Source organism: Nematolebias whitei, chromosome 18 (assembly GCF_014905685.2).
Source record: "Nematolebias whitei isolate Nwh7 chromosome 18, NemWhi1, whole genome shotgun sequence".
Lineage (NCBI taxonomy): Eukaryota > Metazoa > Chordata > Actinopteri > Cyprinodontiformes > Rivulidae > Nematolebias > Nematolebias whitei.
Genome location: NC_056515.1, coordinates 28,494,724 through 28,519,086, shown reverse-complemented (window position 1 = coordinate 28,519,086; position 24,363 = coordinate 28,494,724). Strand labels below are relative to the sequence as shown.

The 24,363-nt window shown below is 39.3% G+C and overlaps 1 protein-coding gene across 1 annotated transcript in view; it reads left to right on the top strand.

The window, feature by feature from the left end:
• The window catches only part of unc5cb (unc-5 netrin receptor Cb), a 169,490-nt gene extending 145,127 nt beyond the window's left edge, over positions 1-24,363 (top strand). Inside the window, exons 8-16 of the mRNA XM_037692018.1 lie at positions 2,404-2,595; positions 7,607-7,963; positions 10,594-10,681; positions 11,601-11,772; positions 16,667-16,900; positions 17,362-17,511; positions 17,592-17,756; positions 19,436-19,614; positions 23,596-24,363. Coding sequence (XP_037547946.1) covers positions 2,404-2,595; positions 7,607-7,963; positions 10,594-10,681; positions 11,601-11,772; positions 16,667-16,900; positions 17,362-17,511; positions 17,592-17,756; positions 19,436-19,614; positions 23,596-23,755 — 1,697 coding nt within the window. The 3' untranslated portion in view covers positions 23,756-24,363. The remainder of the gene's footprint in view (positions 1-2,403; positions 2,596-7,606; positions 7,964-10,593; positions 10,682-11,600; positions 11,773-16,666; positions 16,901-17,361; positions 17,512-17,591; positions 17,757-19,435; positions 19,615-23,595) is intronic.

The following is a 24,363-nucleotide window of genomic DNA, read 5'->3' as shown; positions in this document are numbered from 1 at the left end:
GTCTGTAAATCTCCTGGTCCTCACAGAAAATAGAGTGTTTAATAATCCATTTCATTTCCATTCCTTGTATTTTGCGGTTTCTGACAATAGCTCATGTTCAAAGGGACGTATTAATCTAAGTGATACATTTTAATGCGTACACTTAGCAGGTTGCTGCATTTATCATCAAAGTGGGGATGGAAGATTGTTCGACTGGGGGGGATATATGTTAAGTAACTGCAGGGGAGCTCAGCAAGGGGAGCAGATTGAAATTACATTTTTAGACCTTCATCACCAGCTGCCTGCTCTGTTTTCTGTTTATGTCACTACTGCAGGAGAGATTAGAGGTCTAACGGATGTTAGGATGCATCTTAAATATGATGTTGCTGGCAGAGCTGAGGAGAGACGACTGGGCAACATAAAGACTGAGATATAAAGTTGATAATTACAAACATTCAGAAAAGCTTAAAAGCTCAGCTGGAGCACTGTCTACTTGTTTTCTTTACTGCACGTATGATGGGTAAACTGGAAAGAAGGTCAAAATGATATTCACTTTGTATTCTTTAATAGCAGAACATTTAATTAGTTTTAAACTAACTTGATAAATGCTACTCTCATTTAAATTTAGTCCACATTTAGAAATGAAAGGCTTGTAATTCATATCACTCGCTGCTATTCATGCCAGAATTGTTGACGTTACTTGATAATGTTGTCACTATAGCTGTTACGGTCAAATATTGATAATAAATGTGTGCAGAATTGCTAGATCTGGATAGGTTTGTTGGTGCTCACGACTCCTTAATACTACCACGTCAATTTTTAGCTCAATATTTGTAAAACTGACTGACTTGTAGCCAATTCTGTTTGCGGACTAATTAGCTGTGGCAGCCATCTTGAATTGGGTTAACGCCAAACATTTAATAGTTGCAGGTATACATCCAGTGATTACTTTGAGAGTTTCATTAAAATCTGTTCTGCCTTTCATTAATAAACATTAGGTTCAAAGTAGAAAAATGCAATCCTGGAGAGCAAAATATGTGATTGCAAAGGTTATTTCACATGCATTCTGCTCACACTTTTTTCTGCTTGATTCTTCTTTATGTAAGAAATCCCAAGAGACACATGAGTCTCATCTGCGTCCCTGAGTGGCATAGTGCTACTTTGTGCAAACCTTCAGCTGTCATGCGTCTTCAAAGAGCTGCTTTTAGATTTATGGGTGACACTGCCATCTGCTGCAGATTTGGTGCATTTTACATAACCTCTCCTTAAAAAAAAACATTCCTTATTAAAATGCCTTTGTTCTCCCCTACATTTGCATGCTTTGGTCTTTGACTTTTTGAACAAGCTCTGGACGTGTACAGTCCACCAAGCTGTGTTGAACATTGTGCAGACACATGCTCCCACAAGCCCTCCAGCATTTCATTACTTCTAAAGAAGGGTTTTTTCTTTCCCATTTGTCAACCTGTGACACTTAAGGACATTCTTCACCAAATGCTGCAGCATTCTGGCTGTCAGTCAGCGGCCAAGGGGAGGCCCGGTCTGTAAAATCGCCTGTCCGTGCCTCCAGCAGGTCTCGTATATTCATCCACGCCAAGCTGGCTAATCACAGAGGTTTCTCCAGCTGGAAAGTGGACAGAGAGACTCTGGGAGGCAGACGGAGATGAAAGACAATTCGAGAAATCCAAGCTATGTCTAGATCTTATCTGCAGCGTGTAAGAACAAAGTCAGAGACAGACTCTGAACTCCAGCATGAGCACGGTAATTTGGAGATGAAATCCCCCTGCATATATGTCTGCAAAACTTTTGATCTCGCTTCTGAGCAGAGATCGGCATGTCTCGAAGCAGCCGCGTTTAATAATTGAATTGTTTCTTCAGACGTTATCGTCATTATCTTTCATTTCTTCTTAATTATCTTATTTACATGGCCCTGTTTACAACTTCGTCTCCAATAACAAGAGCAGCGTGGCTTCGTTCTTGGTTTTGGCCACCAAGACATAAATAATGGCTCTCAAGAGAAGTTTGTTCTCACTTTGAGTTTTTTGTGCTGCTTTTGTTGTATTTTAGAATGAAACGTTAGTTTGCACATATGAGAGATGAAACAAACCTGATGTTGTGAGGTACCCTGCATTACATGCATCATTATGTCTCTTCATTTAAGACAATTAGGATTGTTCATTTAAAGTAAAGAAAAAATGCAAATATGCATTTGTGTAAAATGCAAACTGTGCATTTATTTCCCTGCATGGTGGTTGTTAATATCCTGCTCTGTCATAAAGCAGGATATTAGTCTGCTGATAATGTCTTCATCACAACTCCTGCATAATGAAAGAGAAAGCCCAATCTTATTGATGCAAACTTATGAGATCCACCAAGGCACAACTGTCCTCTCTTTCTGTTTTGTCCCCTTCCTGACCCCTCCTCCAGTGGCCCCCAGCACAGACGACGTCGCTCTCTATGTGGGTATTGTCATAGCCGTGATCATGTGCCTGGTTATCTCCGTCGTCGTGGCGCTCTTCGTCTACAGGAAGAACCACCGGGAGTTCAGCTCCGACATCATCGACTCCTCTGCCCTCAACGGAGGCTTCCAACCCGTCAGCATCAAGACCGCCCGCAAAGGTGGGTTCAAGGAGGGAGTTGTTGATCTGTGAGGGAGTGTGTTTCTCTGCAGTCATTAAACACAAGTACATTCTATGCAAATTTTTGGACATTTTACACATTTAGACAAGAAAATATAACTATTCAGCTCATTACATGCAAATGGATGAATACTTAAGAACTACAAATGAAATTAGTATTATTTATTATTTGTGAATAATCTGTAAAATTCTTGTGTTAAATGGTCAGGCCAGGCTAGGTTCTGGGTTCGGGTAAAAAGACCTTTAGACACAGTGATGTATTTAACATTTTCCACTGAAATACACTTTGACTTTTACATCCCACAAAGCTCCATTCTTTCTCCTAAGCCATTGCCATCTTGGTGAATTTTCTGGTGTGCTGTCAGTCATTTCTTAGTAGAAAAGTCTGCCTCTAGTTAACTTTCAGCTTTTGGACAGAAGTAGCTGTTTCAGAATGGTGAGCTTGCAGTCAAAAAAGTTCAAGTTGTTAGTTTCCAAGCAAGTGACATATATTATCCTGAAGCACTTCTTGATATGACTCAGAATTTTTATTTTATTGGCTGATGTCTGTGAAATAATGCCAAACCATTCCATAACATGTTCACCACCATGCTTTGCAAATGGTTTAACAGTTATTAACCTTTATTTAACCAGGCAAATCCCACTGAGATCACAGATCTCTTTTACAAGGGAGGCCTGCGCCTGAAGGCAGCCTAACATGCATGTTTTTGGTCTGTGACATTTGTCACAATAAAGGATTTGTTCACCAAATGTCATGTGTAGAAAACAATTCTGTTTTCGATTTTCTTCTGCTGAGCACATTGTTCAAAATGATTTCACCTCTCCCTGAATGTAATTTGAGCAAAGTGAAGGTAGCATCAAACTGGGCTGAAAACAGAGCTGTCATTTCTAACCCGAACCCAGAACCTGGCCTGGACCGACCCAGATTAGGGCTGGGCCGGGCCATAATAATGTGCTTAATGTGTGGGCTGGGCCGGTGTTGAGCTTTTAATTGCATCAGCAGACACGCTTGGCTGACGATCCAATTATATGACAACATGGCTTGCCATACTATCACCAGCTGCACGCGACTGTTTGACCGCACACTGACCAGCCTTGAAAGAGGTAAAAAGTTCAGTTAAGCTTCAGATGGACTAAAGCCAGGCAGTGATCCATGCTGCACTCAAACATGTGAGATCCCAAAATATCTAACATGTCAAAGCAGGGTCCGTGTCTGAAGAATGCAGAATGCAGGCAGAAGCAGGGATTTAATGCTCTTTAACAGCCATGAAAGGACAAACACCCCCTCAGCTCTGATCTTCTGCCCCCTTTTACTCAGCCGTGCACGTCTGCTGACCGTGAATAACTATATAAGCAATCAACACTTAATTAAAAATGGGGTTTTTCGGGTTCGGACCTGTAAGTACTGTTAATTTGTCGGGTCAGGTGGGGTTCGGAAATGATGGCTACGGGCTGGGGCTGGGTCGGTCAGATTTTTTGGGCCGTAATGCAGCTCTAGCTGAAAATGCTGAAGACTAGTTGGTAACTCCAACTCGACTCAGTTTTGAGGAAAAAATGTGCTGGTAATTTTTCTGTTGTAATCTCACTACTTGTTCAGTGATTGCCACCAAGTGACTATTTAGCCATGCAACTGTGTTTTATCTTGATTTATTTTTGTGTGCAGTGCTTGTAAAAGGGTTTTCTAGACAGATATTTCAAACCACTTTGGCTGTTTTGAACCACTTTGGCTATGGCTGCCTCAGAGGAGCTGACGGGGAAGAGGGCAGGCTCCAGAAACAATCTTATCTCCAGCAAACTGGTTGGCCCACTATGCGAGTGTGCTGCTTGTGGGACTGAGTTTGTTGTGACTCTTCTGACTGATGAAGCCCTTTGGATGAAAGACGAAACATCTCAACAAAAGAAGAAACCATCCAGATGAGCTGACTGAACTTTTAGGAATTTTCCTGGATTAATGAGCATGAAATGTGAGGTATTCTAGACTGTGCACATTATTTTATTGGCCACCTCGGCCCACTTTGTACTTGTTAGCCGCTGGTTTTTAAACCCTGGTTTTGGGCCAGAGGAGATCTTCTGTGCAGGTGTAAAACTACAGCTCTCACAATACTAAAATGAGTTGGAGACAAATTTGACAAAATTAAGAAGGTTTTTGGAGAACGCCACGAGACATTCAGGAGGCTGCCTGGTGAATGAGGTTGAAGGAAAGCCACGCCCAGTGAGGTATCACCTTAATCATGTCTTCAAAGCAAGTCAAACCTAAGACGTTTTACTGAACTCATGTACTTTGACACCAAATGCTGCAAAATCCACCTGCAGACCATCTGATGGAGTTTGAGGTTCACGAAGATTTCAGATTTTTGTTAATTTTCTAAGTGATGGGCTGAATTTTTGGGAGTAGCCAGCCATGACAAACCAACATGATATTTATATCTACAAGTTGCCGCTTGTAAATGGTTTCGCCAACAGTTAAATTGTTTAGTTAGTTAAAATTCCTTGAATTTATTCGAGGGCTAGGCGAACGCTCTTTCTTGCACACTTCAGTAACAACAAGGAGACACCAGAACTCATTGAATAGCTCACACAGCTGAAAGATTTTCAGCTTCCTGTTATGTTAAAGTTATGAATAAAATCAATAAACATTTATGTAAGCAAAACAGAATAACCCATTATTTCTATATGAATAAGTCCGAATGTCTTGCGAGACATTTGGAGTTGCTTACATTAACAGCCCATAACAATCACCTGTTGAGGTGTGCTTGACTCAGCTGCTCTGACAGCGAACGTGTTGCGGATGATATGAATGTAAATGTGCTCTTTTGACTGTAGATGAGTGTGAAGCTCGTGAGAGAGCAGCAGGCAGCATGTTTATGTAAGGGAGTTCAAATGCTGATCATAAAGGCATAATCAGGCCAGTCTCCATGTTGCATAACGCTCCGTAGAATTAGGTCTGAGCGTGTGATGCTCGACTTGAAAGTAGAAGCACGGGGACGAAAAGGCAACAATAATAGATTAATCAAGAGAAATGCGTTGTAAATTTTAATATGATGTTTTAAGAGGGGGACGAGTGCAAACTATAAAAATAACATAAATGGGAAGGACAGCAAGGACAGAAATGTAAAGCATCATCCTAATAAACATTTTTTACAATCGGCATGCTTTTTGTTTACATAAATTATCCTTAGTTTATTTTGCAAAAGCAAAGAATACAGAGAAGTTATCTAATGCGACACATTTCAACATTTAAAATTGCATATCTTAATGTATTTGTTTTGTCTTTGCTTCAAAATGTCCTTTCAAACGCATTGCATCAGTCTTTACTGTCTGTTCCTGGCTGGGTTTCAGAATTGACTTTAGGATTTTACTGCTCGTCTTTTAAAACTCGAGTGTTCTGTCTCCTGCCAATATCTGCAATCTCCTAACCCCCAACGAGCTTTATCGCAGCTTGAGATCCGCGACAAAAGCCCTTCTAAAAGCTCAAGCTGTCACTAAAAAATGACCGGGCCTTTTAGTGTCTGAGTCCCTCGGCTGTGAAACTATTTTCTTCTGAGTTTGTCGTGTATTCAAACTCACCACTTTATATGTTGTCACAGTACCAGCCTTTATGGTACACCATTTTCCTATTTGTTTAAATTATTACTTGAATTAATGCATGTTCCTGTATTTTCCTCATTTTTGCTATGTATTGAGTAATTGTTGTTTTATATGTTTATAATATGGTGATGTATATACATTAAAAGCTTTTTTAAAAGCTGTGAATTAAATAAATCGACTAAACTTGCTGCTAGTAATGATAATAACATCAGTAATTAACCTTAACTCAGTTTATGCTTGTTACTTGTACGGTTTTTGTTCATTTAAGAACCTAAAATCTCAAATAAGTAACTGGAAAACTTTCCCATTGTCTCATCTCATGTAATGTTTGAACACATCACCAGTTCATATTTTGGTATTTGAATGTCTTATTCATGATTAATCAATTTAAGCATCTTTTTGCCATTAAAGTTTACTGGAATTATTTATCCACAACTCATTCGATGATGTACATAAACGTGTAAATTGCAACTAAATGTATTTAAAGTAAGATTTGTTGGTTATCTAATTAAAGAAATCCCAAATCAAAGTCTTGTCATACTTTTGAGTTTGATTGACTCAGAATCTTGATTAAATCATGTTATGGTATTATAAACACAAATAGCAATTAAAAAAGAGGGCTGACCATGTTGAAGAGAGTTTGCCCCAAGTTTTAAATCCAGTCCATGTTCTGGGTCCGGTTGGTGAGTTCTGAAGGCTGTCCTTGCCACGTCCACATGTTGAAACCCCCATAAAGAACCTCTGAACACAGCTGCTTGTAGACAGAATCAATCAGCCTCTGGTCTCCTCCAGTTAAAGCTGGTGTGTCTAACAGTTTGTTCAAAGATCATCAGTGTTTTGTAGAAGGTGCAGATCATTGGATAGAAGATAAAATTCCTGTGTCCTCATCAGAAGAGCTCAAAGTTCAGCTCAACAAACCGGACCATGCTGTTTCCCTGTAACTCAAACTTGTACAAAAAATATTTTGTTCTTGTTTCAACTTGGAAAAAGTGCGTCCGTCACCTTCTGTGTTCTTACAAACACTTAACAATGGCCAGTACTGTGGATAAACTCCCATTAATTAGATGTTTGAGCAACTTTTGTGTTATTTAGAAAACCCTGAATGGGGTGGAGACATTGGAGACTTACCTTCAGACAGTACTGCCCACATTCCATTATAAAACATTCATCACTGTAACCTACACAGATGAAATCAATCTTAGTGATGTCATTTGTCCCAAATAAATCACAGCTGCCCCTCTGATTTATCTGAGCTGAGTTTGCTGCTCCTGACGTGGACTCCTTTAACGAGTGTAAAACAAATATGTAAAGCTGATCATTATTTTTTTATTGCAGGTTGAGTCCTTATAATTGGACTTCATATATTTTTTTGGCTATAAAAACGTTTTTTGTTTATTTTTCAGCTGATCTTCTCACATCACCCCCTGATTTGACCTCAGCAGCTGCCATGTACCGCGGCCCAGTTTACGCCCTCCATGATGTGGCCGACAAAATCCCCATGACCAACTCCCCCCTGCTGGACCCCCTTCCCAACTTGAAGATTAAGGTGTACAACTCCTCAGGCTTGGTGACGCCGCAGGACGACCTGGGAGGAGAACTTTCCTCAAAGCTGTCGCCCAAGCTGCCGCACTGCCTCCTGGACAACAGCAACGGCACGATGGGCCGTCAGACGCAGACGCTGCTTCGCACGAGGGACCCCTCCTGCACCGCTCTCGGCTCCTTCAGCTCCCAGGGGGGCCACCTCATCGTGCCCAACTCAGGTGCAGCAACATTATCCATAATATTAATTAGGGATGCACGATATTGGATTTTTGGCTGATATGCCAATATGTTAAAACTTATTTGGCTGATAACCAATACCAATACCAATTTATTTTTTTTTTTTTCCTAGACCTACTTATATAGACTAAATACAAAGTAGCTTTCTCTGCTGTAGATTTAAAATACTACGTTATTCTGCATGGTCTTTGTCAAGTTGGCCTGTTACCAAATGCAGATGTTAAAAAGGAGGCTGAAAATGATGTAATACTTCAACTTGGATTATTTTTAATGTCAAATTTATTCATGACATTTACTCTCTAACACAATGACAACACTCAGACAGTGTCAATTTGTGAATTTTCACAAATCTAAACTCAACCTGTTCACATGCAACAAGTGAAAAGTGCATAAGTAGTAGTGTATTAATATACTTTGTACTTGACAATTTCTTAAATTAAAAATTAACTTAAAACAGAAGCCCAATACTTTGTTATAAAATCTTAATGATCAACTTAAATCTCTATGAATTCTGCAATGTGCAGGCAACCTCGTCACTCATACAAAAACATCACCTTACATATATATATATATATATATATATATAAAATATATATATATATATAAATATATATATATATTAAATATATATATATATATATGTATGTATATATATATATGTCTGATATTTAACTTTATCGCAAATATTGTCCGATACCGATAATATTGTGCATCCCTAATATTATGATCTAAACCAAAACATGCCTTAGTTGATGCTAATATGGCTAAAACAGTGATCCTTGAAGAAATGCACGTCCCCCACCAAAGTTTTAAACGATAATCTGTTCGTGGTTAGAGTATGTGATGGTGATATCTTTCAACTTCTACTAAACCAATTTTATTTCAAATATTTGTAAAATTGACAAAAGCACGTCGTCATTAAAATCTGTCTCATGGCTCATAAGATATTTTACTGACAGGCAAACTGGGTGGATTTTGACAAATCGTTCAAGTTCAGGTATGTTTTATTGTCATTCTCATCACATGCGGTACATGAGGTGGAACAAAGTTGTGTACACAGGGTCCCAGTTACATCCAACTATAGCAAAAATGTAAATTGTAAAAATAAACTGTAAATAAGTCTTTTAAGATATAAACAAAGAAATACGCTGAACACGAATAGTGCAAAACAATACACTGAGCAACAGCAGCACGAACATGAGTCTCTATGAGTAGATGAGTATGAATGAATACAGCAGCATGAAATAATCAGCAGCATGAGATCAGCAGCATGGATAATCAGCAGCACATATCAACTAAAAATAAATAAAATAATACAAAATTATCTGAAACAAAAATCCAAAGATTTTTAAAGCTGGCATAAGAACATTATTACAAATAACTTTTGAGATTTTAGGTCTCAAACATTTGCAGCGTCTTTAAAATGTATCATAGTTTTTGTTACATTTCGCCACACATCAGTTTCAGTTTTTTTCCTGTAAATACTTCAACGGTCTGTGTTGAATTCAAAAGGTACGGTGTTTGTGCTCTACTTACCTTTACTGCCTGCTAAACTTTACAATCTCCACCAAAAACACACCAACAGATGGGACTTTGAAGTGATCTGCGTAGCCATATGCAACTTATCAGTGAGCCGACTGCTCACTATGACAAGAGCTGATGGATATCTGAGGTGCCTGCACCAGAAGCGCTGAAGTCGAGGTGTTCTAGTTTCAAGCGGCTTACATTAGCCATGCTGTCTTCACTTCAAACACACGCAGGCTGTAAGGATCACACCACAGATGCATGCTGACAGGCATAGACAAACGAGCGGTGACATTCAGGGATGCACAGACTTCTCACATTTCTCAAGTTGTATTTTTTCCCCCCCATTTTTTCTTTATGATACCGGTAAAATGTCCTCAGCTGCTAGTTGTACTCAGCCACCTCATCACGTTACGCCGGCTGAGAGGTTGGAAAACACATTGGACTTTTGATACGTTTGTGTGTCTGGGTAATGATATTCTTTCTGGCACTGTCTGTGAAGCTGGTTAGTGTTTTACATCTTAAAATCAGAACCTTTTTTTGATAGGTTTTGCTTAGAGGCAGAGTAGCACCTTGGGAGATGTTCGCCTTGGCAAAGTTGTTTTCTATACTAGCTAGTCTGTCACCTTTCTTTGTAAAAACAGTAAAAGGACATGGAAAATCAATGAGCTATCTTAGAAAAATCTCTCCTAAGAAGGAGAAGCTGTGATTCTGTGTATGCATGAGGGAATTTGAGGTATATGTTTATTTAAAAAAATAAAAAAAACATCAGAGGGACATCATTTCAAATCAATCCGAGATGGAAAAATGTAAGTCACGTTGACCGCTGCTGTACAGGAATGCTATGAGAGTGGAAATCATCGATTCTAAGAAATTAAAAATGCCACAGGAGAGAAGTGAAAAGCGCTAACTTGTGTCGAACTCAAGGCCGTTACAGTTAGAGCTCCAAGTTAGATAAAGATTGGATGGTACACAAATTAAAATCAATTCCTAGTATTGGCTTTTAATTAAAACAAGTATTTTTGTTGTTTCGGGTAACTCCGCTCCAGTGTTCATTTGTGTTTTTGTCTGTTTCTGTGCTCCTCAGGGGTCAGTCTGCTGATTCCAGCAGGAGCCATTCCTCAAGGCAGAGTCTATGAGATGTATGTGACCGTCCAGAGGAAGGACAACTTGAGGTAGTACTAAATGCTGCTTGGCCACATTAACTGTCGTACTTGCTGCAGTACACGTCACACTGCCGTATAAGTTGCATCAGTCCAAATATGTCTAATAAAGTGGAAAAAACATAAATTAGTCGCTTCGCCGTATACATCACATCTATTATGCGTCACCGCTGACCACCCGGGAACACGGGCCAAAAATCGATTGGCTGGCAAACGGCGTGCACGGGAGAACTTTAACAAGAATTTAACAAGATTAACACTTAAAAACAATTATTTGTTTGCTCGAAATTATAGCAAAGGTGTGTCTCAGTTGAACTTTTCCTCAATCAATGCACTTTAATGGTCAAATCAACTGCATTTCAAAAATGAATTTGCTGGAGCGCATAGAGGGAGGACTTGCCGTGTGTTTCGTCAAAATTTAACAAGATAATCACTTAAAAACAATTATTTGTTTGCTCAAAATTATAGCAAAGGTGTGTCAGTTTAACTTTGCCTTAATAAATGCACTTTAACGGTCAAATCAGCTGCATTTGACCTGGGCAGCACGGTGAAATGCAGCTGATTTGACATTTGCTCCAGGAATTCCGAAGCGAGACGAAGGTGTCTTGGTATGGCAAGCCAAGTGTCTCATTAATAGCCACTTTTACCTATTAATGAGACACTTGGCTTGCCATATTAGTCAAGGGCCCTCTAGCAGCTGAAAATGGTAGTGTTCAATATTTTCCATGTCAGAATCAATGAAATTGTCGTATATTAGTCGCTTCGGTGTATAAGTCACAGGACTTGCACAGTTATGCAAAAGTTGCAACTTACACAGCGAAAAATATGGTACCCATAGCTGAGTTTACACCCGCCTGTCCTCTCTGCCATGTGTCATACACATACAGAAACACCATGTGCATGCGTTTATTTTTCCCTTATGCTCCTTCAGGCCTTCTGTAGAGGATGGCCAGACTGTGCTGAGCCCTGTGGTGAGCTGTGGGCCCCCTGGGACCCTGCTGACGCGACCCGTCATCATCACCATGCACCACTGTGCCGTGTGTGACGGCCAGCAGGACTGGCTGATCCAGCTCAAGAGCCAGTCGCAGCACAACCAGTGGGAGGTGAGATTTTTTTATCAGCCGCATAAGGCATTAAAATGATTTCTTTACAAGCAAAAAAAAACAAAAACAAAGTTCCACAGATGGAATGTTTTTCTGTAGAATAAGTATATGAATCTGGTTGGTTGGAAGTTTTACTCAGTGTTGAGTAAAGCACAAAGGAGAAAGATGATACGAGTCTGGACTGAAGATCAAATAAAAGAGGTGTAAGGAAACGACTTCCTTAGCTTCCTTTTAAAGTTTTCAAGGAAACTCTTTGCTTTAATCAAGAACTGAAACAGTAAACCTCTGATCTCACTTCTGATCTCTGCTTTTTACCCAGACAGTTTCCTTCCGTCTTTATGAAGATACACTTTTGCGTTGTGTGTCAATGTGCATGTCTGCAGTGCTTGCAGGCTCCTTGTGTCCCTAAACAGCAGTTATCCAAATATTGAATGTTTTATAAATGGTTTCATCTTTTATAGCCAAATCATGCAATAGCTGCATACCACAGAATAGGAAAAAATCATTTAATAAAATGTTTTTCTACCTTTTTAGAAGCAAATGTATGCATCCAATGAACTCTCACAAGTGAGGCCTTGAAATAAAAGGCAAAATGTGCAAGAATATACATTTAATGGGAGTGTTTATGCAGCAGCAGTGCAGCAAACTGAAAGAAACGCATTAAGCTAAAATAATGCTGGTTTTATTTCTTAAACAGCTTATTGCTTAAACTGATACAATCAAAATCAACTCGGCAGAGGTAAATCCATTTGCTTAGCTTCATCCTGGCTCCAATTTGAAGCTCTCTCTGTCAACGTTTTATTAAATTGTGTCTTGAATACCGGTATTTTCAGAAAGACTAATGAAGAAAGGGAAGAACTGGCCCCAGATGCTTTGGTGACTTTGATAAATTACTTTCAGGATATCCAATAAAGCTCAGTGTAAGCTGAGATTTTTAAAGAAGAAATAACTATTGATTAAAATCTTTGACCTGTTGGAGTTGCAGACGGTAAATGTGGGCTTCAGCTTCTTTTATTGGAGCTTCTCCTCACCCCGCTGAGGTAAATCATTGTCCTGCAGAGATGAAAAACTGCTTTATGACTTGCTCTATCAAAATGCGTATTCATCTTTTTAATGGAAGCAGGAGGAATGAGCCTCATCAAAGAGGTAAAACAGATATTTAATTAAATACAATCCTAATTCCAGGAAGTTGGGATGTTGTGTAAATTACAACCAAAATGCAAGGATTTGCCAATTTCATAAAACTATTTTTTAATTCAAGGTTTTTTCTATTTGTCTACATTATAATACATTTTGCATGGTTTAAAAGGGCTCTGCTGCTCAGATAATAAAAACATTCAAGACTAACTTGAACAAACAATAAGGAAAATAGAACTGCAATTATAAAACACTATAACAATCAAAAATTTAAACAATGAATTATTCACAGCGGCACATCATAGTCAAATTCAATTCAGTTTATTTATATAGCACTAAATCACAACAAAATTGTCTCAGGGCACTTTACAGGAACATTCACATACATATAAAAGTCAATTAGTAAAGCTCTTTATCTAAGGAAGCAACAGATTCGAATCTTCACTTCGTCACAGTCTCCCATCCTGAGCAAGCACAGTGGCCACAGTGGAAAGGAAAAACTCCCTTTTAAAAGGAAGAAACCTCCAGCAGAACCAGGCTCAGGACAAGCGGCCATCTGCTTTGACCGGCTGGTTTGAAAGGACAGGAAGGAGAGACAGATGAACACAGACTGGTAGGTCTAGATAAAGGTCCAGGTGTATCTGAAAGACAAAAAATAAACATGTTAAGGATAGAAAAATACTTACAAATACAAAACAGGTTGAGCAGAGTAAGTAAAGACAGTAGCAGAGTGAAAAAGTGTCAGGGTGTCCTCCAGCAGTCTAAGCCTTTAGCAGCATAACTAAGGGACAGCTCAGGAGACCCAAGCTAACTCTAACTATCGGATTTAGCAAAAAGGAAAGTCTTAATTCCAGTTTTAAAACTGGACAATGTGTCAGCCTCACGGACAGAAACTGGAAGTTGGTTCCACAAGAGAGGAGCCTGATAACTGAAAGATGTTCCTCCCATTCTGCTTTTGGAATCTCTAGGAACCACAAGTAAACCTGCAGTTTGAGAGCGAAGTGCTCTGTTAGGAAAATATGGAACAATAAGATCTGTAATATAAGATGGAGCTAGGTTTTTGAGAGCTTTGTAGGTTAGTGGTAAGATTTGGAATTCATCTCTGAATTTGACAGGGAGCCAATGGAGAGAAACTAAAACTGGAGAGAGATGATGTCTCCCACTAACTCCAGTTAAGACTCTGGCAGCAGCATTTTGGATCAACTGAAGACGTTTTAAAGAAGCATTTGGACACCCAGATAACAAACCATTGCAATATTCCAGTCTAGACATGACAAATGCATGAACCAGTTTTTTCTGCATCATTTTTATCAAATCAATTTTTTTATTAAGTCAAATGTTTAAATTAAATAAGCATCATTTTTGGTCAGTAAATGTAGTTTTGAGTTAGCAACACATTAAAAAATGCTTCACAGTTGTAAACAAGGTCCTGTCCCAGTTTTATTCCAAATTACCTCTTTTTATTGTTGTTGTTGTTTAAACAGTTCATATGTGTGATGTTGATTAGAACAGTAGATTATATAAGGAGATTCATGTGAATCTATAATATTTTTATGAACAAACTGTACATAAAAAACAGAAGCCTACCTTTCCACTGTGGGATCAGATAATCCCCAAATTCAGGTCTCTCTTGTAAATGAGTCCCCGAGGCTCAATGGGACTAGCCTGTATAAATAAAGGTTGAACAAATGGAAAAATAAGGAGCCATGATGCCATCCCACAGGACGAGGTAAAGAGTCTAATGATCTACCATTAGACGCTGTTAAAGGGTGATAGCTCCACAAAAAACATTGATTCTTCTTCTGTCTATCACAACGGGATGAATTGTACCAGTGTGCTGCTCGCAGGAGTGTTTGGACAGGAGAAAGGATAACAGAGTGACTAAACTTAAAATTAGGTAAGTTGGAGAAAAAATAGATGCCCTAATAAAAGACAAAAAGAGGGTAGCATATATCTCCTCGGAGCAGACAGCCTTAATGAAAGAGGAATACGTCCAGATGTTAGCGCTGCTGCAGAAGTCAACTGCAAATGGTCTGAACACTATTTTCTCCACTAATGTGGTATTTATAACGGCTCAGTGTCATACTGGTAAAATATGAACATTAATGTTTCAAAAGGACACAACTTTGACCAAATAAAATGATTAAGTGGAACTTCAATTAATTCAGTTATGTCAAACGATTGAATATTCTTACAAATGAACTTTTAATCAGATACTTATATTAAGTTTTTAACACGCTCACACTCAACCTAAAGGTCTAACGTCCTTTTCTTATCCATCAGTTAACTGAGAGACGACTCAATGATAAGTGAAAGACAAGTTTCATCCAATTTCATAATTTTGAACTCTTTTTAGGTACATTTTATACCATCATCTTATTGCAGCAGCAGTTTTTCTTTCATTTTTATTATTCTGTTTGTTTGTTGGAGTTTGTTGGTGTGCACTGGTTGTATTTTCTGTAAGTGAATTTTTTTTTTTGCTTCTACCAGTGAAACACTCACAGTGCATGCATGATCCACACACCCTGCATTTAACTGTTTTTTTTCCTTCTTGCCAAATCAACCTTTGTTTAACGAATTTGTGTGTGTGTGTGTGTGTGTGGGGGGGGGGGTTATATTTTAAACTCATTAGTCTACAGCAGGTGCTTCCTGCATGCTTTGGCGCTCATTTGTAGAACTTTGAAGCAGAATTTATTTTTGAGGATCTACTCTGTTAGTCTCCTATTGATATTTCCACGAAGGTCACATTGTGCAGGTGTAGATTTACAGTAAAGTCTTGTGCATAAACTTTTTTTTATTTTTTTTATGATGCAGATGTGGGATTAGGCGATTTTAGCAGCCAAACAGCCGGTTTCTTTCTGACTGTTCTCTTGGTCTATCTTGTCTGACATTTATAATTTTCTGCCACGCGTCGGATTGAAATCTCAAGTTAAACTGAGGGAAATAAAGCTGAACATGTTTTGTTGTGTTTTTACAGCCTCCTACTGCGTTAGGAATAAATATAGTATATATTGTTTTTATTTTCTAAAGCTAGACAGCTCCTTACTATAAGGTCTTGGATTTTATTTAAAATTTTCATTCAAGTATTTCACTGAAAATAATTATTTAATTCTACTTGAAATGCTTTAACTTATATGCTGTGATTAATCTAAGTGTAATCGTTCAGGTAGTCACAGTTCCCATAAATATCAACCAAACTGTTCCACACAGATGAAATAAAACACAAACTCTCTAACAGACTGAACTGATCCCAGTACCATATTTTTTGGACTATAAGACGCGCTTAAAATCCTTTTAATTTTCTCTAAAATCGACAGTGAGCCTTATAATCAAGTGCGCCTCATGTATTAATTCTGGTTGTGCTTACTGACCTCGAACCGATTTTATGTGGTTATTGTGAATGAGTTGAATAAAGTATGACTTATCTGACTGTTTTGTTTCGCTTAATGCACCTTATAATCTGGTGCACCTTAAAGTCCCAAAAATACGGTAGTTAAGGTTAGACATTTAGACAAAGACCCCGAGTGATCTGTTAGTGCTTAGAGTATTTAGTGGGAACTAGTTTCAGCTACTACCACACCACGTTTGAGTTCAACACATGTACAAATGTCTGACTTGAAGCTTTTTGCCTTTCAAATGATCTTTCATGATGAAAAAATTCTAATCTGGTCTTTGTTGACCCAAAATAATTCTTTATAATGCAATAAGTGCCTTAAAATAAATTAAAGCAAATATTTCCCCTCATTGTTTCCTGTAGGATGTGGTGGTGGTAGGGGAGGAAAACTTCACCACGCCATGTTACATCCAAATGGACGAGGAGGCCTGCCACGTCCTGACGGAGACCCTGGGTACGTACTGTCTCGTGGGCCAGTCCCTCAGCGCCTCCACCATCAAGCGCCTCAAGCTGGCCATCTTCGGTCCCGTCACCTGCTCTGCCATGGAGTATCACATCAGAGTCTACTGCCTGGACGACACGCAGGACGCACTCAAGGTACGCAGGTTGCATCTCTCTCCATGTTTGCTCAAGGTTATTCCAGATAAATTAAACGGTTTGTAAATATTCTTTTCATTTTAACTGTGCTGTTTGTGAGCCAGCAGCTAAGTGTGTCACAATAAGGGAACGGTGCCACTCCCTGAAACGCATAGCTGCTGCTCCAATGCAATAAGCCACATGTATTCCCCTCTCTGCTGTTGTCTCATCCCTTCAATCCTATGTAATACACGGACGCACCTATGTGAAGGAAAGATAAGGAGGAATTATTGTACCGAGGGGGGATATTGAACTCAGTTATTAAATTTGGAAATGGATAATGAGAAGTGATAGTGATCCTGCAGTAAGGACATTAAATTTGGTTTCAGATTGGCAGGCGGACAAACTACCCTTGCAAAACAGCACAAGATGGAACGTTTTGAGGTCCGTGTGCTGATAAAAAGGCATGTTTGTGTATTCAGGAAGTTCTGCAGATGGAGAAGCAGATGGGTGGGAAACTGTTGGATGAACCAAAGACCCTTAACTTTAAAGACAGCACCCACAACCTGAGACTTTCCATCCATGATGTGCCCCACACGTTGTGGAAGAGCAAACTACTAGCCAAGTACCAGGTGAAGCAGTCGTGCACGCTGTCAGAACACCGCCCAACAGCTACAGCAGCACTTTGAGTCACGCATTTGTTCTCCTGCAGGAGCTCTCCTTTCAGCAAGTGTGGAGCGGGTCGCAGAGGAACCTCCACTGCTGCTTTAGTCTGGAGCGCTTCGCTGCCAGCACGGTGGACCTGAGCTGTAAGATCTGTGTGCGCCAGGTCGAAGGAGAAGGACAGATCTTTCAGCTGGATACAACACTTTCAGAGGTACTGTTCGATACTTGACTGTTTACAATATTGTGACTATCGAGCAACTAACAGCATACAAGGTAAGAAGCAAGGATGCTGAGGGTGCTGCAGCACCCCTTGATTAATCCATATATAATTAGACAGTGTAGTTCAATTCAATTCAGCTTATTTATATTGCACAAATTCACAACAGTTACCAATGACAATTTATGAAAGTTAGTACAAGTTCAAGTTCAAGTATCTTTATTATCCCCGAGAGGCAATTAGTTTCACAGTCAGTAGATGTAAAACATCCATAGTACACAAAACATTAAGACATTAAAATAACAATATGGAAGTCATCAATGTTCATTGAGAAACCTGATCACTACAGGGATAAATGAGTTTTTTCAGTCTGTCTGTTCTACATCTGAGCAGCAGATACCTGCATCCAGATGGAAGCAACCTGAACTCACCATGGAGTGGGTGATCAGGATCTGCCAGAATCAGCCTGGCCTTGTTCTCTGGCCTCGCCTTGTCTAGGTCAGTGAGGTTTTGTAGGGCTTTGCCAGCAGTTTTACTGCACATCTTGACAATCCCCGAGAGTTTGTTCCTGTTTTTGCATGATAACAATCCAAACCAACAGATGAAGGTGAAAGTTAAAAGAGACTCAATAAACCATCAATAAAACATTCTCATAATCCATCCAGATTGCATCAAACCTTGACTTTGTTGCAACCTCCCATCCTGAGCTAGCACACAGGTCACAGTGGAAAGGAAAAACTCTCTTTTAACAGGAAGAAACGTCCAGCAGAACTGGGCTCTGGATGGGCAGCCATCTGCCTCAACTGGGGAAAGAGGGGACAGGAAAGCCAGCCGGTCAAAGCAGATGGCCGCTTATCCTGAGTCTGGATCTGCTGGAGGTTTCTTCCTGTTAAAAGGGAGTTTTTCCTTTCCACTGTTGCCATGGTGCTTGCTCAGGATGGGAGACTTTGACAAAGTGAAGATTCAATGAGTCTGCTGGCTTCCTTAGATAAAGAATTTTACTAATTGGCTTTTCTATGTATGTGAATGTTTCTGTTCAATGCCCTGAGTCAACTTTGTTGTGTATTGTTGTGAATTGAAATCTATACAGACAAACAGAATGTCGGGTCCAGTTTACTGTCTAAAGGAAGAAAGACAAAGAAAAACATGTTAACGCTAAAAAGAATTGCAAATAGAATCATGAGCAGTAGAGTGAGGGAATATGGTGAGTTTGTCCTCCAGCAGTCTAAGCATATAGCAGAAGAACTAAAGGACAGGTCAGGAAAACCAAGCCATCCCTAACTATAGGATTTATCATAAAATAAAGTGTTTAGCTTAGTCTTAGATGGGTCAGCTTCATAGACAGAAACTGGAAGTTGATTCCACAGGAGAGAAATCTGCTAGCTCAAAGCTCTGCCTCCTAATCGACTTTTAGAGACTCCAGGAACCACAAGTAAACCTGCAGTCTGTGAAGTGCTGTTTGGAAAATATGAAACAATAAGTGAATGTTGTCTTTGAAGCAGCCAATTATGAAGTGACATTCTGTCATGTATAGTATCTTGTTGGCTGTAATGTCAGTCATATAGCATAGAGTATGAGGAAAAGGGCAGAAGTCTTCATCTAGGCTATGCTAATGACTAGCCAAACAAGGGCCCATTTTAAAACCGTTTTTCTTATTTGTTCTCTGGTTGCAGGAGTCGCAGAGCATCGACACGTCCCTGCTCGACCCTGCCAGCAACATCACCACGCTGGTCGGGCCAAATGCCTTTCGGATCCCCGTTTCCATCCGACAGAAGCTGTGCGGCAGCCTGGACGCGCCGCAGACCAGAGGCAACGACTGGAGGATGTTGGCCCACAAGCTCAACCTCGACAGGTGGTGAATTTAGTCGTCGTCTTACACGAAGACCTCCGTGGTCTGACCGACAAAAATCAATACTCACATCTCCGCTCGTGTGCACCGTGTTCTTTAGATGCAGACGTCAAGATTGCATGGGTGGAAAAAAAAAAAAAAAACTGCAGATAACAGATCTATTTTTAATTTGATCGTGATTGTTCTGCGACTCGAGTTGATAAGCATCAGCTGAATGGGAATTAATTAAGTTGGAGTGATGGGAGACAAAAAAACACAGACAGTAAGAGAGAGAGAGAGAGAGAGAGAGAGAAAGATAGATAAAGAGACGCTCCTCTTTGCAGAAACATCACCCATGTGTCTTTGATGGTGTGGTGTGTGTGATGGAGGTACAGTTTGCAGCAATTTATAAGATCCCAGCTCAGCAGGACGGCCTTATCGCAAGCAGCAGCTGCAGATTGACGAGACCGCTTACTGAGTGCAGCTTGAAGGAGGGAAGACTCAAACCAACCTCTCACTCTCAGCTCCAACTGATTATACACCTCAGGAGTGTTCACAGAACACATTAGTCTGTGTGCGAACAACTTTTGGATTGGAGGATTTTTAACGCAGTGCTCTAAAAATATATATTTTTAAAACATTTTAACCACAAACCCTATCTTTGCACTGCGATGTTGTAAATCACAAAGAAAACATTAAGGAATGAGTTGCGTTCGGATATAGCTGTCCTTTAAGGTGTGGATGGAAAGAAAACAGACAAAATCCACAACCTGGAGCTGCCGTTTATGATTTTCAGCAAGTAATCCTTTTGAAAGAGCAATATCTCTAAATATTCTAGATTTTCTGTTATCGACGGAGGCTCAGCAGAGAACCATGGGGGCTTTAGGGTCTTATGGGCAGCAGTTAAACCTGCAAAAAGGATTTTCCTACAGATTATCTGCTGTTTTCTCTCAGGTTCAAGATGTTGAATCGAAATAAGCGTGAACTGCTTCTCCCACTGTTGGGAAAATATAGAATAAAAAAAAGGTTATCTCAAAAGTTCAATACTCTAGGTTTCTTTTGCTCTGTTTTAAAATTTTTGAGCACCTTCTGTTTTAGATTGATGTAGAATTAATGCACAAATCATCTGTGAGCAAGCTGGACTTGTTTTCTTACACTTGAACACGTCGGTCAAAATGAACACAGTCTCTTAAAGCAATGTTTGTCTCTTTCTCCTTCCTGTCCTTTCAAACCCCAGCTGGTTGAAGCAGATGGCCGATCGTCCTGAGCCTGGTTCTGCTGGAGGTTTCTTCCTGTTAAAAGGGAGTTTTTACTTTCCACTGTTGCCTTTGTGCTGCTCAGGATGGGAGACGGCAACGAAGTGAAGATTCGGTGCATGCTGGCTTCCTTAGATGGATACATTTTACTAATTGGACTATTGCAATGGTTTGTTGTCTGGGTGTTCAAATACTTCTTTAAAGTCTTCAGTTAATCCAAAATGCTGCTGCCAGAGTGTGGATCATATCTCTCCAGTTTTAGCTTTTCTCCACTGGCTCCCTGTCAAATCCAGAACTGAATTCAAAATCTTACTTCTAACCTACAAGGCTCTCAACAACCTAGCTCCATCTTATACTTAAGATCTTATTGTTCCATATTTTCCCAACGGAGCACTTCACTATCAGACTGCAGGCTTACTCGTGGTTCCTAGAGTTTCCAAAAGCAGAATGGGAGGAAGATCTTTCAGTTATCAGGCTTCTCTCTTGTGGAACCAACTTCCAGTTTCTGTCCGTGAGGCTGACACATTGTCCAGTTTTAAGACTGGGCTTAAGACTTACCTTTTTGATAAATCCTATAGTTAGGGTTGGCTTGTTATGCTGCCATAGGCTTAGACTAGTAGAGGACAAATTGACCTTATTTTCTTAAATGAATTGTTACAATTGAATAGTTTTCATATGATACTATTTCTATCTTAACATATGATTCTTGACCTGTCATTGTGTATCTATTCCTCAAACCTAGCCGGTTGAAGCAGATGACCACTTGTCCTGAGCCTGGTTCTGCTAACGGTTTCTTCCTCATGAGGGAGTTTTTCCTTTCCACTGTCGCCTTCATGCTCACTCAAGATGAGAGTTCTGTGATGGAATTAAATTCAAAGCAGTCTGCTCCTCAGATAAATAAAGTTAAATTATTATTTTCTATATGAATGTTTCTGTTCAGTGCTCTGAGATGACATCTGTTGTGTCTTAGAGCTATAGAAATAAATTGAATTAATAACCCCAGGGCTTTACCGCTTCAATATGACAACAAACATATCTAAATCTGTGTTAAAGAGAGTAGCAGTTTTATACTAATACTTTGCGTTGACAAATTACATGTTAGTTGTTTTTTACAACGCTTAAAAATAATACACACAATGTCATGCAATATCGTATGTTACTCTGAAAATTTCACTCTCAGCTATTACTAAATCAAATTTTAGCTCACCATCTGTAACACTAACTGAGTTTAAAATCCTTTTTGTGTTGCCTAATGTTGATTAACTGTGGCGGCCATCTTAAATGGAACTGCCTCCAATTGTGGATGCACATTCCATGATTACTTTCTGAGAGCGTTGGTCATGGCGTATATTTTGCTAACAGACAAGACAGCACTAGCACAGTGATAGCTTTCTGTGAGTTTTTCAACAAGCTGTTAACTTGTTCATGACTTATTGTGTGACCAGCCTGACAAATGACCATCTTCTCTGGATTTGTATTAAGAAATTAAATGGAAAAAAGTGGAACAAAACAATGCAGCTGCTGTGATTACAAACAAAAAATTAGGGAAAAAAAAGACGCATGGACATTTGCAAAGGTCTTTGATATTCTTATAGGCTTTACAATAAACCTGAACATTAATTCAAAATGAAAAAAGCTAATGAACAGTAAAAAGACTGAATTGGACAATTTTAAATCAAGCCTTTTTTTTTTTTTAAACTTGCATCCATTCTTTTAGACCACAACTAATGTAAACATGCACGTTTATTCAGTTTAAAACTAAAGAACATTTGCAAACATTCGTTTTATTTTTCCATCAAGATCTGGTGAAAAACAGTCGATCCAAGTTCGTATCAGCGTCATTTAACATGATCAAAATTCTAACTAAAGATGACTCACAGGCAGGCCTGGAGACGAGTGAAATGTTTTAATAATTCAACTTAATCTAAGTTTGGTTGAACAGAGTATTTGACAGATGGATGGAGAAGGATTTTAGAAAAGGAGAAAGTTTAGTCCATTTAACTAATCGCTGAAATATTTGAAGATCCAAGCATCAAATCAATCATCTTTTGTAATTAAAGGGAAATAAGAACTTTCTTAGATTTACTTCATAGTTTGGAGTGTTAAGATATTAAAACACTTTGTTTTACTTTTAGCATTTTAGATTAAAATGAAAAGTTTATTGGAGGTTTAGTTAAAATATTTGGACTGAGAAATAATTTTTAAAAAGCATTTGTGTGATTTTCTTTTTTTTTTTGTAATAACCAATTAGGACAACAAGTGCTTTGAAGCTTAGAGAGACTGGTTTGTAATCAGCAGCGCGGGACTTTCTTCCAAATTTATATCACCAAGTTGGGTTTTTTTTTCAGCCTTTATGGTTTTTTTTTTCTCCCACACTTACGAAACATTCCTAAAAACTGAATTCAAGAATTACTGATTCACCGACCGCAGTCAAGAAAAAATAAGGTTTTTACAATTTTAATAAGAAATATTGTTACAACAGGTGAAAGCGGACAATTTTTTTTTTTTTTTCCAATTGGTAACTCAGTCAATTTTACAGACATTGGGTTGAAATTTGATGTTGTTGTAGCTAAGAGTCATTCACAATATATACTCATATCATATTATTTTTAAGGTTTGACAAACAACTCCATCACGTCTCATCATCATAAGATCTTAGCTTAAGCTGGAGTCAGTATATATTTATTTAAGGACTTCAAGGCCTTTCATTTAAACCTCATTTTCTCTGTTTGTCAAATTGTTCATGTAGGTATCTGAACTACTTTGCCACCAAATCCAGCCCTACAGGAGTGATTCTGGATTTATGGGAGGCCCAGCATTTTCCTGACGGCAACCTCAGTCGCCTCGCTCAGGTCCTGGAAGAGATGGGACGCCATGACAGCCTTGTTCCCGCTGTGACCGAGCACTGATGCCACCTGCCCCGCTGCAGACGGGAAGAAAGTCCCGAAAAGAAAAGGAGAGACTCGGTGACAAACGGGGGACGTTCGTTTGGATATCTCAGTGACAAATTGCTTGCTCGCACCTATAAATGCTGCCTGAGTGTACACTCACAGGAGTAAGGATATAGGAACAGCCAGGTCTCTCTCAGCCATGACCCAGTTAAACATTGGCCACAAAGGCTGCAAAAACATGAAGAGTAAACAAGAATCTTTGCCAGTCACTTCTCTGGCTCTTCCTCCCTCTCTCTGGTACTGCGTTTTGATATTTCTGGCTCTAGTTTCCTTGGAAACAGCTGTCCAGTTTTTTTGGATGAACTGCGCGGATGTGGATGACCCACCACAGTACACGAGTGACGCGTGGAGAGGTCAAAGGAAGACGTCTTGGATCTGGAGCGCTCTCTGAAATCAGTTTCCATAGAAACTCCATGGACAAGTCATGTGTTCTTTGATGACTTAGTATTTAATAATTTGCTTATTTATACATCTCTTTTTATGTTTTGTTCTGCTTATTAATGAATATGTTGCAGAGTCCTCCCTAGTTATGTTTGACTTGAGTCATAGCGCCATCTGGTGGCCGC